Genomic DNA, 16,814 nt, shown 5'->3' on the forward strand with positions numbered 1-16,814 from the left:
TCCATCACAAGCTGTGTGGAGACGACAGATTAAAGCACCGTTTTCTTATGATTTGACCCAACGTGTTACATTTATGGAATAGAATTGGACCCAAGCTGTGAGTTAAGTCAGTTAAGTTAAGCTAGGCTAAACACATTCAGCTAGTTTTGGTATCAGGTGATCAGGTTAATGGATCAATTACCATGTGAATAGAATGCAAACAAGTGTTGACTTATAAAGTAACCCCCCTCTCCCCTGCAGCCGACACGCCCATTGAGGAGTTCACTCCAACGCCCGCCTTCCCCGCGCTGCAGTACCTGGAGTCCGTGGACGAGGGGGGGGTGGCGTGGCAGGCGGGGCTCCGGACAGGGGACTTCCTCATCGAGGTAAGAGCTGCTTCCCCATCAGGGTTCATTTGACCCCCAGTTGACCCCACGTGTCCTGGGGGGATTAGAGAAGCATGCTGGGCTTTGTTTGTGCTTCCAGTCGTTGTTTGGGATCATTATTTCTCTCTTAAAGCTCAGTTTGATTCAAATGTCCAGGTTGGCTGTTGTTTGTTCAGCAGGGTTCAAATAGTGAAAGGCCTTTGAACAACAGCTCCTTTAATGTGAAACTGGTTAGCGCGGTGTTGTCTAGTTGACTAGTTGGGTTGGATCCCCTCTGATGGAGGAGTGTGCAGACGTACGTTGTAACTGGATGGATTTAACTCGCTTCTCTTTGGCCAATGAGGGAAAAGACAGTTTTGTTTCAATTTGTTCAAATGTGCCTTTAAAAAGTGTTGTTGGTAACATCTTACAGACGGTGTAATATTCCTACACTTTAAGGTACAACACATCAAATAAAATAGATTTGTTTGGCTCATTTGGTCTTCCATTCAGACCAGTTTCAGTCCCAATGAGTTTCCATCATAGTGGAGGATGAAATATAATTATTTTCAATATTTTATTGTAAGGCGTCAGAGAGACACGTGAGATGTGAATCTGTGACGATTTAATCAGGAATGAATCACGTTTGTGCTTGAAAAAGTGGTGCCACTTTTCATCTGTTTATTCACTTGTGGGGTCCATTGAAACTGGTTTCAGCACCAGGAGCTGTCCACTACTACCACGTACTCTGGTAGAGACCTGTCAATCACCGTAAGCCCCACCCTAAAGCACCCCCTGCTTTCTGCTCTGTTTGACTCTAAATGGACCATCATTCACTAAATGAACATCATGCTGCATTGAAGAAGACTTGAAACTAGAGACTGAGACCATAAACTCATGTTTACAATGTTTACTGAGGGAATAAATCAAGAGAGAAGTAGAGTCATTTCCTCATAGACGTCTATGGGAGCAGAGGAGTCGCCCCCTGCTGGTCACTACACAGAAGTAGAGTCATTTCCTCATAGACGTCTATGGGAGCAGAGGAGTCGCCCCCTGTTGGTCACTACACAGAAGTAGAGTCATTTCCTCATAGACGTCTATGGGAGCAGAGGAGTCGCCCCCTGCTGGTCACTACACAGAAGTAGAGTCATTTCCTCATAGACGTCTATGGGAGCAGAGGAGTCGCCCCCTGCTGGTCACTACACAGAAGTAGAGTCATTTCCTCATAGACGTCTATGGGAGCAGAGGAGTCGCCCCCTGTTGGTCACTACACAGAAGTAGAGTCATTTCCTCATAGACGTCTATGGGAGCAGAGGAGTCGCCCCCTGCTGGTCACTACACAGAAGTAGAGTCATTTCCTCATAGACGTCTATGGGAGCAGAGGAGTCGCCCCCTGCTGGTCACTACACAGAAGTAGAGTCATTTCCTCATAGACGTCTATGGGATCATAGGAGTCGCCCCCTGCTGGTCACTGCAGCTTTGGCTTCTCTTGCCACCCAAAACTGAAGAGTAGCTTTGTGTATACATAGAAAGTGTCACAGCTCCAACATGGTTATGTGAGCCTCTTATCCAGCAGATCACGTTGTCGTATGAAATTATATCAGATCGGTCTCTAGTTCTCATCTATTACTGACACTAGTTTAGAAACTACAAATAGAACTGGCTGTTGTTTGGTTTTGCTTTTAAGGCCATTTTTCTTTAGGTTTTTTATATTCATGTATTTTGATAGAAAATCAATTCTAAATCAATCTTATCCCTGAAATAGATCCTTGTCTGTTTTTCTCTCTGAAGCTGCGCTGTGAGCAGTGGTAACCTTTGACCCCGGGGTAAACCTCCCGGTGTTGATCACGATGACTCGCTGTGATCTTCAGTACCAAATGTCAGGTGGCGTGTACCCTCGGATATTACCGATCACAGTGGGAAAGAACACGAAGCAGCTCTGCTCCAGGAGTGTGTTGATCTCGTGCTAAATGGAGCATCAAACGGAGGAGGAGAGGGAACTGAAGATGGTACACTGTTAAAGGGGGTATTGTATATAGCGAGACCTGAAAATAGGTCTAAACCTGGTCTGAACCTGGCCCACCACGTTGAATATCCTGAAAACCTCATGATGACGCCACACTTACAGGTTATTATTTCTTCCATGTAAAACCTCATGTTTGCTGTAACATTTAACATTTACAGTGAAACCCAATGTTACATATGGCTCAACACAAATACACTAACTGATACATGAGCGCGTGATGCTGCGTGATTGACGCACAACGCAAATAATCAAATGAATGAATTAACTCAATGACAAGAGCGAGTTTATTCCTGTGCACCAAGCGGAGTTCACATGGCGGTGTCTTTGGTCTCTGCACACGTCCCCTTAATGTACATTACAGAACAGTTCCATTTGCATGCATGATTTAGGATGAGCATCAATCTTTCATGGCCCCTCACAGGACGCCTCGAGTGCATCGACGCGCGGCCTAAACGCCTCGGGGCGGGTCGCTCGGCGTCAATAACGTCACATGTGGGCGCAGCTCATTGGCTCTGAGGAGGGGGGGGGGGGGGGGGGCGGCGCCGCCCTCGTCCTCCACGGCAGCGCTCCGTCATTTTGGGCCGGAAAGGCCGACCTCATTTTGCCTCCATCGTTCATGTGCAACTGTTTAAACTCATTTGTGTCTGATTAAAATGGGGTTTAAATTCTTCATGAAGCAGCTAACTTTCTGCTGATGGATCATGAAACTCCACATTGAGTCTCAAGGGAAAGTGGGATCTCTGATCATGTTTTTATGAAAATCCATATCTATGTATTTTCTGTCAGTCCGTTCCAAAAAAATCTCTTTAATGTTTTGAAGGATTCTCATAGTTATCCTTTACTTTGTTAAAAGAATTGTTTTTCTCTAATGAAAAGATTGTATGTCTCATGGATTCAATCAAACATCTTTATTATTAATGCTGTCAAATAATGTGTTGAACAGATTAATTCATCTCTATTACCTATTTTATATTAGTGGGAATGTGAATGTTTCTCACACTTACTGTGACATTTGACAGATGACATTTAAACAGATCGTGGTAACGTTTTAGTGTTCTCATTTTACTGAGCAGAGCCTGAATGCATCAAAAGGTAACTGAAGGTAGCGGTTAGCTGCTAACGTTACTAGCTCTCCTCCTGTTAATCTAAACACCGATTGGATGTTTTCAATAACACGTGATCAGAGATCGGAGACTAGAGAAACTTCAATGACATCATCATCGGGTAAAACTTTATTTACACTGTGCTGGCTCACCGTAAAGTGTTACCTGCTGCCCCAGGTGACGTCACGTAGAAGCACAACGAGAGCTTCCTCCTGTCAGATAGCGACTCACTTCTTCTGAATCACTCTGGTGTTTGTTCCTGGTTGGTTTTGCTGGTTTCTTGACTTTTTACTGCTTCTTACATCCGATTGAGAGGCTGGAAAATTCACAGAAGAGAAGATGTGATGTGAGAATGAAGGAAGAATGAAATAGATATGGACCCCCTCACGCTCCAAATCCTCCACGCCGCGCCAGATCACGTGACACCATACGCATGAAAAGTTAACGTCCCGTGTGTGGGTGTGTGTGTGTGTGTGTGTGCGGTAGAGGGAGTAGAGCACTTACTCTCTTATATAACACACAACTTTGGCTGAGAGAGAGGAGTGTGACCAGTGTAACATACAAATGCATTTGCCTCCTGTGCCCCCAGGTGTGTGAGTGTGTGTGTGTGTGAGTGTGTGTGTGTGCCCTTGTCCTCCTGTCAGATGTGTGCTTGGTGGTTGTTGCAGAGCTTTCGATGCGATGTGAGTCTTGTCCTGTGTCCTTTAACTGTTAAAACACGTATTTCTAAATGAATGCAGAGAGCCTTAAAGGCAGAACAAACCTCTGCTTGTTGCAGTCTGACCTCATTTTCACATCTGGTTTGAGGTTGTGTCCTTTAAAAAGAGAAGAAGTGCATGTTGAGACCTGCAGCACCTTGATGAAGGAATTCGTACTTCTGTATAACGTTGGTCACTGGCCAAAGGGATGCGTCAATGGAATTAATGCTCGCTGCTGTCTGAGGGGAGAAAGAGGTCAAAGGTCTGCTTATTTATTACAGAGCTCTGTTTTCCTGTTATTATACAAAGAAAAAGTATATATCTAATAACAAGTTGTGTGTGTGTTTGTACATCAGCCTGCGAGAGCTGATGAACACACGGTTAGGTCCAGGAACAGATTCATCCGCTGCTGAAAATAGTCCCCAATCAATGCTACACTTCCTCCCTTTTGTCTGATGAAGACAAGCAGCTCAGAAGGAAGCTTGAGGAGAACAGCTGTGGCTTTAAGGAGAATTAGGAGGAATGGAATATTTAGAATAATAATTGATCTCTGCATGAATCTATGGGACATGATGTATCTGTGATGACTTCGTCCAGCAGCATTCAACATGGACCCTCAGTGCAGATGTTGGAACCTTGAGGTCACCTGGTTCTCCTCACGGAGGAGGAAGCACCCTGAGGAGACCTCCTGAGAACGTGGGCCAGTAGAAGAGGAGTGAAGATGACACAGAGGGACCAGTGTGTGTGTGTGTGGTCTTTTTGTCCATGTTTTGGTGTTTGGCTTGTTTGGTGTCCTGGTCTGTTCCCCTCACTGTACGTGAATTACCCAGAATGCACCTCTTTGGTTGCAAATGATGCTCAGATGTGACTTCCTGCTCATTCCTACTTTCCAGTAGTTTATGGTGCCATACAGAACATCTAGTCTGGTGCTGAGTAGAGCCCCAGCAGACTTTAAACCTCCTGACTTGGAGGACCTTGAGGACTTTGAGGACTTTCAGCGATGTAGAGGATCGTCTTCAGCTGAGTCTCTTCCACCTTGTTTGTACGCTGCAGCCCCAAAGAGAGCAGGGGGGGGCCTTGAGCAGCTTAGGGGAAGGGAAGCCCCCCCATCTGTCTGGTGTTGTAGGGGCTCAGAGAGGCGCGTCTCTCCCTGTGCTCACAGCCCGAGGCTCCTGGCAGAGAGGAGGACGTTTCTTCCTCCAGCAGAAGCTGAGACAGAAACGTGATCACTGACATCACAAGAAGGCCTGATTCCTCTCTCCTCATGACCACGGAGAGTTAGAGAGGAGGAGGAGGAGGAGGAGAGGGCTGAGCTCATGTGAGGTGGGACACGTCCTTTGAGGAGCAGGTTCGGCCTTCAGGGCTTTAAATGGCTGAAAAAAGCCTCCATCATCATCATCATCATCAGCTGGTTACTCGCTACCTGCATCCTTCATCCTCACACACACCGTGTGCACACAGGCCCACATCTCGCCACTCGCTCTTAAAATAACACCATAAATCTTTTATTTATAGAGCAGCTCCCGGCCCCCGCCCTCAGGGGGCTGCTCTTTGTGATTTCTTTTGAAAAGGAAACCTTTTCAATATGGCTGCAGTGGAGGGGAAAGAGGAGGGGTGTGTGTGTGTGTGGGGGGGGGGGGTCCATTGATAAAAAAAATCCAATTAAGAACCCATCTTTTCACAAATGGTACGATCCACTCCAAGCGGCGCTTCCATTTCCAGTGGCATCACGCAGCAACTGTTGCTTAGCAACCGGGGACATGGTGTGCCTTTCTGTGTAGATGGTGATAATGCAGCTTCTCACCTGGGAAGCATCAGACATTTAGCAAAGTGTAGAGGACACAAGGACAGACACAAGGGAGGTGTGTGTGTGTGTGTGTGTGTGTGTGTGTGTGTGTGTGTGTGTGTGTGTGTGTGTGTGTGTGTGTGTGTGTGTGTGTGTGTGTGTGTGTGTGTGTGTGTGTGTGTGTGTGTGTGATAGAGGAACAAGGTAAAGAAGAACAAAGTGAAGGATGGAAATATAAGAGACTAGAGTTGAAAGGCCTATTTGTTAAAGGAGTCACAGCACTGAGGACCTGATGAGCACACACACACACACAATCACACACACACACACACACACACACACACACACACACACAGCCTGTGTATTTCTGTATTTAATGAGCCTGCTTTGATGTTTCCTACAAGGCTCTCACCCATCAGCCCAAAGTGTGTGTGTGTGTGTGTGTGTGTGATTGTGTGTGTGTGTGTGTGTGTGTCATCACATTTTACCAGCTCTTTTTTTAAAGGTGGTGTGTGTGGTGTTTTTAAACGTCCTGATCAATGGATGCAGAGCGTATTGATTGTTCATAAAGGAACATCTGCAGTGACAAGAAGGATTTTGATCATCCATAAGTGACAAGCATTAAAATAACAGTTAATTTGACTTTCAGGACTTCCTGTTTGTAGACTTCATCGTCAATGAAGTTTCTGAGATAAACGACTGAATGCATCATTTTGTAGAATTAGAAGAGCGTTTCATTTGGATTTTATTTAATGGACGCAGTGTTTATGCAGCAACTATTTTTGAATGAATCCCTTTTTGGTTTAACTCAATGAGAATGAGTTCTCATAAATACCCTCGTCCGTGTATTTATGCCACTGAGTCGGGATCAGCTGACCTTTGACCCGCTGGGATTAGCAGCGTGACTTCAGAGCGGCGCCGCGTAGGTCAGATTAGGATTGATTAACTGGATTAGCGTCCGTCGGGACTGGGGGGGGGGGGGTGCACGTGTGTGTAGGTCAGTGCGAGCGAGTGTGTGTGTGTGTGTGTGTGTGTGTGTGTGTGTGTGTGTGTGTGTACTATTGATTAAACTGTAAATGTTGAGCCATTAAACTGTTGGTTCAGAGTTGCTTTTCTTTCATGTAGTTGTTGATTCAATACAGTTTGTTCTGTTGTGACTTCATCTCACTCACTCACTATGTCACTCACTCACTCACTATGTCACTCACTCACTATGTCACTCACTCACTCCCTATATCACTATGTCACTCACTATGTCACTCACTATATCACTCACTCACTATATCACTCACTCCCCATATCACTCACTCACTATGTCACTCACTATATTACTCACTCACTCACTATGTCACTCACTATGTCACTCCCTATATCACTCACTCACTCACTATGTCACTCACTATATCACTCACTCACTATGTCACTCACTATGTCACTCACTCACTAGAACACTCACATTTCATCACTGACTCACTATCTCACTTACTTCCTCACTCGCACAATACATCACTCACTCCCTCACTATAACACTCACTCACTCACTATATCACTCACTCACTATGTCACTCACTATGTCACTCACTATATCACTCACTCACTATGTCACTCACTATATCACTCGCTCACTCACTATGTCACTCACTCCCTACATCACTCACTCACTTTAACACTCACATTTCATCACTGACTCACTATCTCACTTACTTCCTCACTCGCAGAATATATCACTCACTCACTCCCTCACTATAACACTCACTCACTCACTCACTCATTATATCACTCACTCACTCAGTCACTTCCTCACTTTCTTATATCGTGAATAGACCCTTAAAATGCAGAATACATGGCTGTGAATGAGTGAAACCCACGTTGCAGTTTAGTGTGATGAATGTACAGTCTTCATGTTCACAAGTGACGTTTTGTTCTTCTCATCCTGAAAGGAAAAGATTTATCCTGAAAATAAAAGATCAAATGATAAAGAAAGAAAAGATAGAAATGCTCGTCATGATGTACGTGTGTGAGGGCGAAACGCTGCCATCGGATCAGAGAAGATGTTCATGTGTGTGTGTGTGTGTGTGTGTGTGTGTGTGTGTGTGTGTGTGTGTGTGTGTGTGTGAGTGTGAGTGTGAGTGTGTGTGTGTCTGGTGGGGGGGGGGGGTTGAGGAGGGTGGGCTTCATCCTTCTTGCGTCATTACATAATACGGTTAAAAGGTTACATAAGCTACTCCTATAGGGTTGTATTGTGTGTGTTTTTGTGTACTGGAGTGTAAAGGAAGCCTTGGTGTGTGTGTGTGTGTGTGTGTGTGTGTGTGTGTCTGTGTGTGCTGGAGCATGACAGAGGAAACATGAGGTCACGCTGAAACAGCTGTTGGAGCACTTCTTTCTAATCACAAAAATGTCTGCCCGAACAACGTTTGTTAGATTTGTCCACCTCTGTGTCCTTATCACACACACACACACTATTTGTATGGATGGGGGGTGGTTGTGATGATCGTAATGTTAATACTGGCGCATGGAGTGGTGTGATGTGCTGGGATCCGCAAGGTTGGGGGTTCGAATCCCAGGTAAAATGTAACGCATGTGTTATAACGCAATGTAAGTCAGCTAAATGACATGTGATGTAATGGTGGTGATGAGGATGTTGGTTATAATATTTGTGATGAGGATGATGATGAGTATGATAATGGAGATGATGATCGTGGTGATGATGATGATGACAGAGATGTGGGTTGTGATTATGATGATGCTTATGATGATTGTGATGTTAATGGTGGTGATGAGGATTTTGGTTATGATGGTGAGGATGATAATGGAGATGATGATGGGGATGATGATGATGATGATGATGATGATAATGTGTGTACCAAAGGAAAAATATCTTTCAGTTTCGTTTGGCTGCTCATAAACTCAATCAATCAATTAACTTTGACTTTACACTTTACACTCATACTTTTGTAGTTAGAGAGTAAGAGAGACCTGTCAGCGTCTTGCTGTCCCTGCGGATTGGCCAGCCAGTCTCTAACACCCCCTCCCCGCTGTGTGTTTCCAGGTGAACCAAGACAACGTGGTGAAGGTGGGACACAGACAGGTGGTCAACATGATCCGCCTGGGGGGCAACCGGCTGCTCATCAAGGTGGTGACCGTGAGCCGGAATCTGGACCCAGACGACACAGCGCGCAAAAAAGGTACACCGGGGAGAGGAAGCAATGGGGAGGAACTTAATAAATGGGGAGGGGCTTAATAAATAGGAGGGGCTTAATAAATGGGGAGGAGCTTCCCATGTGGAAGCTTTAACGGGGAGTAGAAGCGTAGAGATACAGATCGGCTAACGGTCGTACGAGCGTAGCAAAAACTACAGAATGCTGACTAATGATCCCTCAGAGTTCCTCCTAGTCCAAAACAACTAAAACCTGGATTCAGAGCTTAATTCTGCTGGCGACATCATCATGGTAATAATAACGCATGACCAGGTGTCCGTGATCAGGAGCTAATGGCCGCCATAACTGACACCTGGCAGGGATTTATGCTGTTTAGCCAGGAAGCTAACGTCGCGTTAGCATCCTTCACTGTCAATAACCTGTCGTACAGGTTATTATTAAGCATTATGGCAACAACAGTACGAGGCACTGTGGATTATTTTAGTTGGCAGCGCTTTCATCTGGAGTTTCAGAACAAATTAAAAAGCCATTTGTCATCAGGAATTTACAGACACCTGGCAGCCAATCAGAGTCGAGTACACGCTCGGACCGCAGAATAATACGACAGAAAATAAGACTGAAACGAACCATTATCATTTGGAAACCTGATGCTATTGGCAGGTGAAACACTGGCTAATGTCTAATTGAAACTAAATGTGCGTCTACGTCTCTGTTAGCTCCTCCCCCACCGAAGAGAGCCCCCACCACCGCACTGTCTATGCGCTCCAAGTCGATGACCTCTGAACTGGAGGACCTCGGTGAGTGCTCCCTGGTCTGACTGGTTCATCTGTGTGTCATTAGGGAGTCTGTAACTAACCGCTTTCTTCTCATTGGTCGCTTGAATCTCCTCACAGTGGATCAAGGTAAGCAGGTAGCGCGACGCCATCCTTGTGCTTAACTGTAACCCATGGGCGCCCGGCGGCTGAATGGCGCTTTTGCTTCTGGCTGATGCAAGCTTTGTTTGCTTTGCATCCTCAATAAGAAGAAGCTTTCTCCTCCCTCCCCATCTGCTGCTCGCCATCATGCACGAAGGGCTTTCCGCTGCTAGAGACACCTCAACCCCGAGCTCTCGCCACTTCACGTGACCCTCTTATGTGTTGCATTAGGGTCGTCCTATTACCTGACAGACGGACAGATGGAGCCGTCAGCGTTCCTCAAACACAGGAGCAGGAGGACGTAAGGAAGGGAGGGCGAGATGTGTGAAATAGAAAGGAGGGACCACAGAACTAGGGTTGACCTTTAGCCTGAGAAGAGTGACCCATTGGTTTGTGGTCTTTTTGACCCTGTAGTTCCTGTAGTGAAAAGTTATCGTCCTTGACTGAGACCAAAAACTCATGTTTACGATGTTTACTGAGGGAATAAATTAAAAGAGAAGTAGAGTCATTTCCTCATAGACGTCTATGGGAGCAGAGGAGTCGCCCCCTGCTGGTCACTACAGAGGATGCAGGTTGGAGATCACTCTCTCCCGCCTAACGTGATGTAAAGACTGGAACATTGGAATGCCAGAATACAAAATAAAATTAACAAATGTTCTTTAAAGTCAGAAGTTTATTGTGGCCACAGCAGAAAACATTTAATCAACCAGAATAACACATAGAATTAATTTGATTAGGTTCATCTTGTGGGGACGATTGAGTCCTTTTTTGTGCTTTAAAGACTCCAAAATGTGTTTCTGTCGCCCCCCCCCCCTCCCCTCCCCAAAGCCACTCTAAGGAAAAAGAAAGGTGGTAAGTGACTGTGGGCATGTTTCAGTCTGATCACATATTCCCAAGGATTGATTTACGTCACACACCTCCCTCACTGTGATGCTCTAACACTTCTCTTATTTCAACATTTCTACGGGAATCCTGTGTGTCCGACATTCCGACCCCGCGGGTCACTGCATGACCGGTGACCTGTTGCACGTTTTACCCTTGTAGAGACGTCGCAGATCTTCTGCTCTTCAGGTTATTGTTTCCTAAGCGGCAGCGAGTTTGGCTTTTTATTTCTGGGAGAATTTCACCCTCAAACACAGGACTCTTACTGAGGAATCACAGTCTGTTCTGTTAAAGTTTCATATTCCGTCATCTGAAAAGGTTCGTTCCTGCGTGCCTCCTTTTTCCCTTCTGTGTCACATCAGCCTTTTGTGTGTGTGTGTGTGTGTGTGTGTGTGTGTGTGTGTGTGATTGAGTGTGTGTGTGTGTGTGTGTGTCTGTTATCTAAACGTGGGTTTTAAAGTCATTGAGACTCCTTCCTCCCCCCTTTTCCTCCCTTCCCCACCCCCCGCCTGTCCCCACTCCTCCCCTCTGTGTGTAGATGTGCAGAAGAAGAGGATTGTTTTCCAAGTCACTCTAAGTAATCACCCCCCCTCTCCCCCCGGCCCCCACCTTAATGCATGGAAGCTTTCCCAACCGTAGACACAGAGACACCAGCGAGCGGCTAGGTGGGGGCTAGCATGTAGCTTATCTGAGCAAAGACCTTCTTCAGGCCGGCTTTATCCGACGGCACACCGTGGGGGGGGGTGGGGGCTTTCGGTTTTGCCAAATTTGCCCATTGTCACCTTTTTCTCAACGGCTAGCCTGACAAAACAGCTGGCTCACTGCTCCTCCCCCCACACGTGAGGAGAAACGCCCCCCCCAGTGGTGGGTGATGCCACAGAGTCTGCTACTTGCACGGCTTGAGAGGCTGGACGCGCCAGACGCATCTCATCAAAGTCCTTCCTGTCCCTCCCCCGTCTCCGTCCTGGTCCTTCCCCCCCCCCCCTCGCCCCTTGAGAAGGAAATGTTTCAATGTGATATCTTTGTTTCGGTCTCATCTGCTGGTGGGTGTGGAAACACAAAGGAGGGTCCCTGTGAATCATTTGCTTGCGTTTGGCCTCCGTGAGAAACTCGCCCGGCTTTGCAAGTCCAGCCCCCCCCCCCCCGCCCCCCCCCCTGTTCTGTTGTTTGCTCGTCGTCGCTGGCGACCTCACGGCTCGCTTCGTCTTGCAGATAAAGTGGAAGAGATGACGCACGCACAGAAGGCCTCGCCCGTCGACACCAAGGTCGCCACCATCAAACCGCGCCCCTCCAGCCGCTGCCTGGTCACCGCAGCCGACATCAACGTAGGTGGAACGCACACAAACAAAGTGGCTCCTTAAGAATGACATCATCCGTTACAGAGTTTCAGCACGATATTAAACTTCTCCTTGGATTTTACATTGGATTCATTTGTGTTTGAGGGGTTTTATTTTGGTCTTTCTTGCACTTAATATGTACATCATTAACAGAGTTCTGGTCTGCAGGCTCTGTACCATGACCGCCAGGGAGTAGCAGTGGCGCCCCCCACCGTGCCAGGGGCCTTCCTGGGGCTACCTGAGAAGAGCACTTTGAAGAAGCAGAAGTCCATAGGTAGGACGCGTGTCACATTAAGCGAGTCACTGCGTGACCATCGGTGGTGTCTTAATGTTCCTGTGACCTGCTCCATGGGCTCATGCAGCATCACAGATAATTATAGGCGAGTTAGAAGGATCCAGTCAGCAAAGTGTGCTTTCAGGCCATTAAGCACGTGATGAGACCTTGTTCTCACTGCTGAACTACGGGGAAGTGGAATAGAAGAATATGACACTGTTCATAATTCCAAGTTTCAAATCAAGTTGTTGGAGCAATCTTTAGGGTTGATATATTTTTTCACATTTGGTGACATTTTTGAATGTGATGTGAATGCAAATTTCTGAAATAATTTTATTTGAACGTGATTAGAGGGAAAAATATCCTCATTCCTCATACAAAAGGAAGCAATAGATACTCTGAAGGTACTGCTGTTAGTGGTTGTAATTATTTTAGAGGTCATCAGGGATCATTTCATACAGTGACGTCAAGTTCCTAAAAAATAGTTATTATTTTGCCTAATGTCTGACATGAATAAATGGGCTCATTTGTTCTACTTAGGCTATTTATGACCTGACAGACTCTGAAAGACAGTAAAGCTTTTGAATAGATTTAAAGGAGACATTGTGCCTTTAATAAGAAGGTTTATTTCTGGTCCTTATTTACATTTATAACACGGGTAGATGAAATCCAACTGTGAAATCCAGCGTTCACGGGCGGTGCATTATTCAGCCATAATGTACAGTAGCTGTTCACATTGACCCATTGTTCATATCACTGTGCACTCAAAGTAACACGTAATTCTGTGCGACCGTTAGTTTTTATTTTAGCTTTTAGCTTGGTGCCGATCGGCGGAAACCCCGCGTAAATCCCACAAATGATGGTTTTGAGGCAACGTGAGCTTTCACAAGCGGACATTAAGGTGACGTCATGATGTGAATGAATGAGGTGGTGAGGGACCCGATGCTGTTTACATGCACGTATGAGGACTATTTGTCTCTAGACTGATGAATTGTGACATGTTTGGTGGCTACAACTATTTTGTCCTGAAAGGCAGATATTTACTTACTATTTATAATGTCGCTGGTGACAAGGTACTTGAGGCTGTACTTCATCTTCAGTACTGTAACAGTTCGAGGGTGTAGTTAAGATTTAAGTTGATGGTGTTGGGAGACTTGTCAAATTAACTCAACAGTAGAAACTCACTTGCGGCAGAAAACGCCTCATAGTCGGCTAGACTTTCCATCTCAGGACCCCTCTGCTGAATGAATAAAGGTTAAGAAAGAACTTACATCTATAAATGGGACATTTGCGGTGTAAAGAGGAAGCCATGCTGGAAATGAATAATAGGGCTGTCTCGCCCAGGTCCTCACATCATTTTTCTTTCTGCCCCATTTCTCCAAGGTACCTCGGAGGATGAGAAACAGGGATTCCTCACACCTCCTCTACTCAAGTTTGCCCGGAGCCTCTCTATGCCCGACACCTCTGAGGACATCCCCCCTCCCCCAGCCATTTCGCCGCCCTCGCCACCCGACTTCAACTCTGGCCCAACGCCCAAGGGCTACGGCACCACGCGACCCAGCTTCCTCCAGAACTCGCCCAATGCAGTGAAGACCATTAGCCGAACAACAGACGTCGGCACGTTGAGGCGTGGCTATTACCGCCAGAGCTCAGAGCAGTTCGAGAGCACTCGCATTCGAGGGCGCGCGCCGGTGCCGGAGAACCCTTACTCCGAGGTGGGAAACAGGACGCTGTACGTGCCCGCCAAACCGGCTCGACGGAAGGGCATGCTCGTAAAGCAGCCCAACGTTGAGGACAGTCCAGAAAAGAAGTGTCGCAAGCCAGCAAACCCCTCAGGGGCGGTTTCCATGCCCACTACGCCCGTGGAACGAACGTGCTCCTCTATCCCCATCCCGACCATCATCGTCAAGGAGCCCTCTACAAGCAGCAGTGGCAAGAGCAGCCAGGGTAGCAGTATGGAAATCGAGCCCACCACCCCTGAACATCCGCCTCTCTCGCCCTCTGTCTGTGGTTTGCGTCCTGAAGACCCAATGTCTCTCGGCAACCCTTTCGCGGCAGCCATTGCTGGGGCAGTGCGGGACCGAGAGAAAAGGCTAGAGGCGAGAAAGCACTCGAGTGCCTTCCAGTCAATAGACATCGGGGACGACGACTTCGGTAGTCCCACACCAACCCCTCGCCTGAGGCACTCAAAGTCTATCGATGAAGGCATGTTCAGTAGCGATGAGCGGCTTCGGAGGATATTAGGTCCACCTCTAGCAGCACAGCTTGGGCCCCCTGTCGGCGGCGGTAGTGGCAACATGACTGACTTCAACACCCCTGAGCCTACTGTTGTACGAGAGCCCCTAAACACAAGAACCGGCCAGTGTCCCAACCTGGACAGTCCTGTTAGTCTCCCGTCCACCCCTCCTAAGAGCCACTACAGGGCCAACGGGACCTACCTACATCCTGTCACCGGCAAGCCCTTGGATCCCAATTCTCCCCTGGCCCTGGCCCTGGCAGCTCGTGACCGGGCGATGAAGGAGCAACAAAACCATCCTCAGAACCAGCCAACGAATCCTCCTCAGGTTCAGCAGACGCCCAAGCATGACGCCCAGTCCCTCCCAATTCAGCCAAGCCACAAACCAGACCTCAACCAACCGCTGTTTATCGACACCAAGCTACGCTCCGGGATCGAGACAAGTTTTGCCGCAATCTCCACGGCAACCATGGGGCGGCCCGGCCGAGGGGCCTTGCGGAGGCAGATGACGGAGCAGAAGTACGAGTCTGATGGGGCGCGAGAAGAGCGGCAGCATAAGGCCGTAGAGGAGAGGAAAAGCGCACCTGCAGATGTGCCAGACACATCGCAACCACAGTCAGCAGGGCTGCTGATGGTACACACAATCAACGAGGCGAGCAACAAGGTAAACAACCAGGAGGTGGAGGGGCAGGACAGCAACAGGCCATCTGAACTAAAGGACCCCAACCAACCCGATCCCGTCAACGCTGCAAATCTGTCCGCCAATCCCAAGTTGGCCTCCTCTCAGAGGAGGAGCATTACCGTGGGCGAGTCCATGGAGGAACCGGTGAAGCTGCCCTTCCGCATCCCCCCTCCCCCTCTGGCCTCGGTTGACATTGATGAGGACTTTGACTTCACAGAGCCCCTTCCCCCACCGCTGGAGTTTGCCAACAGTATCGACATACCTGATGACCAGGCCAGTGCCATTGCAGAGATGCTTCAGCAGCAGCGACGGAACGGGGGACCTGGCCTCCCCCAATACCATGCTCACGCCTCACCAGCCGTCAAGGATCTACACAAACGGATAGCGCACAGCATGCCCCCTTCATATCCTCCCCCTCCACCAGACTCGGAGTCAGGGGTGGGTGACTCGGGCATCGAGGAGGTAGACAGCCGCAGTAGCGGGGATCCTCAGCACATGGACACCACCAGCACCGTCTCCAGCATCTCCACCTTGTCGTCGGAGGGAGGCTTCTGCGACAGCGCTATGGAGAGCCTCTATGCCGCGGACGGACACGCCTACCTGGTGGATCGCCCCCCCGTCGCCCCCAAACCCAAGGGCAAGTCCGTCATCAACAGGACATCGCTCTATCACGACACTCTCATAGAGGAGCCTCCAGAGTCCTACGGGTCACCGCCTCAGGCCCCGCCACCTCTCCCCTCATGCTCCGAACCACCGAAGACTCCCACTCACAGGACGTCCAAGCTCTGGGGCGATCAGCCCCCGGAGCTGCGCAGCCCCCCATCTCCACCGGACACCAAGAACACTGTCATCACCGAGCTGAGCTCTATTCTGCAGCAAATGAATCGCGACAGGCCGTCCAAGCCCGGAGAAAGCCTTGACTCCCCGACGGGGACAAGGGGGGGCTTTGGAACAAGGTGCGTGATAGTCATTGCTCTGATCTTGATCTTCTCATATTAATGTGTGTAATGTCCCTTATGTCAGATCTTCCCCTCGTCTTTTAATTGTTTTACTAATTAATTTCAGTGGTTACTAACTCGAGTTTGAAGTTCTTTCTCTGCGTGGGTATACCACTGACCCCCCATAGTGGTTTCAGTTTTGCAGTTTTTACACGGAGCGATGCCTGAATGATACCAAGTGTTGCGTGCATAGTGGAGCTGTTTGTTTTGTTAATGCACATAGTTTGTAGTATCACAAAGGGACTGATCTATGACAGGCTCATTGTTGGGAAGGATTTGAAATGATGTCTTAGTATTGCTTCTTGAGTACAGGTATGTAATCTGTACACGTAATGTGAATGGTCTTCTAGAAGAATAGTCAACACAAGGTTTTCAC

The 16,814-nt window shown here is 47.9% G+C and overlaps 1 protein-coding gene across 3 annotated transcripts in view; it reads left to right on the forward strand.

Annotated features, from left to right (window-relative positions):
* Nucleotides 1-16,814, forward strand: part of LOC119230055 (SH3 and multiple ankyrin repeat domains protein 2-like) — an 85,234-nt gene that overhangs the window by 60,431 nt on the left and 7,989 nt on the right. The window contains exons 16-23 of one of the 3 annotated variants that reach the window (XM_037491025.2): nucleotides 241-365; nucleotides 9,007-9,142; nucleotides 9,832-9,912; nucleotides 10,858-10,881; nucleotides 11,450-11,488; nucleotides 12,124-12,236; nucleotides 12,417-12,522; nucleotides 13,906-16,396. In XM_037491025.2, the coding sequence (XP_037346922.2) occupies nucleotides 241-365; nucleotides 9,007-9,142; nucleotides 9,832-9,912; nucleotides 10,858-10,881; nucleotides 11,450-11,488; nucleotides 12,124-12,236; nucleotides 12,417-12,522; nucleotides 13,906-16,396 (3,115 nt within the window). The remainder of the gene's footprint in view (nucleotides 1-240; nucleotides 366-9,006; nucleotides 9,143-9,831; nucleotides 9,913-10,857; nucleotides 10,882-11,449; nucleotides 11,489-12,123; nucleotides 12,237-12,416; nucleotides 12,523-13,905; nucleotides 16,397-16,814) is intronic. The other 2 variants (XM_037491044.2, XM_037491062.2) reach the window with 2 other exon arrangements.

This window comes from Pungitius pungitius, chromosome 4, assembly GCF_949316345.1.
Source record: "Pungitius pungitius chromosome 4, fPunPun2.1, whole genome shotgun sequence".
In the NCBI taxonomy this organism is placed as follows: Eukaryota; Metazoa; Chordata; class Actinopteri; order Perciformes; family Gasterosteidae; genus Pungitius; species Pungitius pungitius.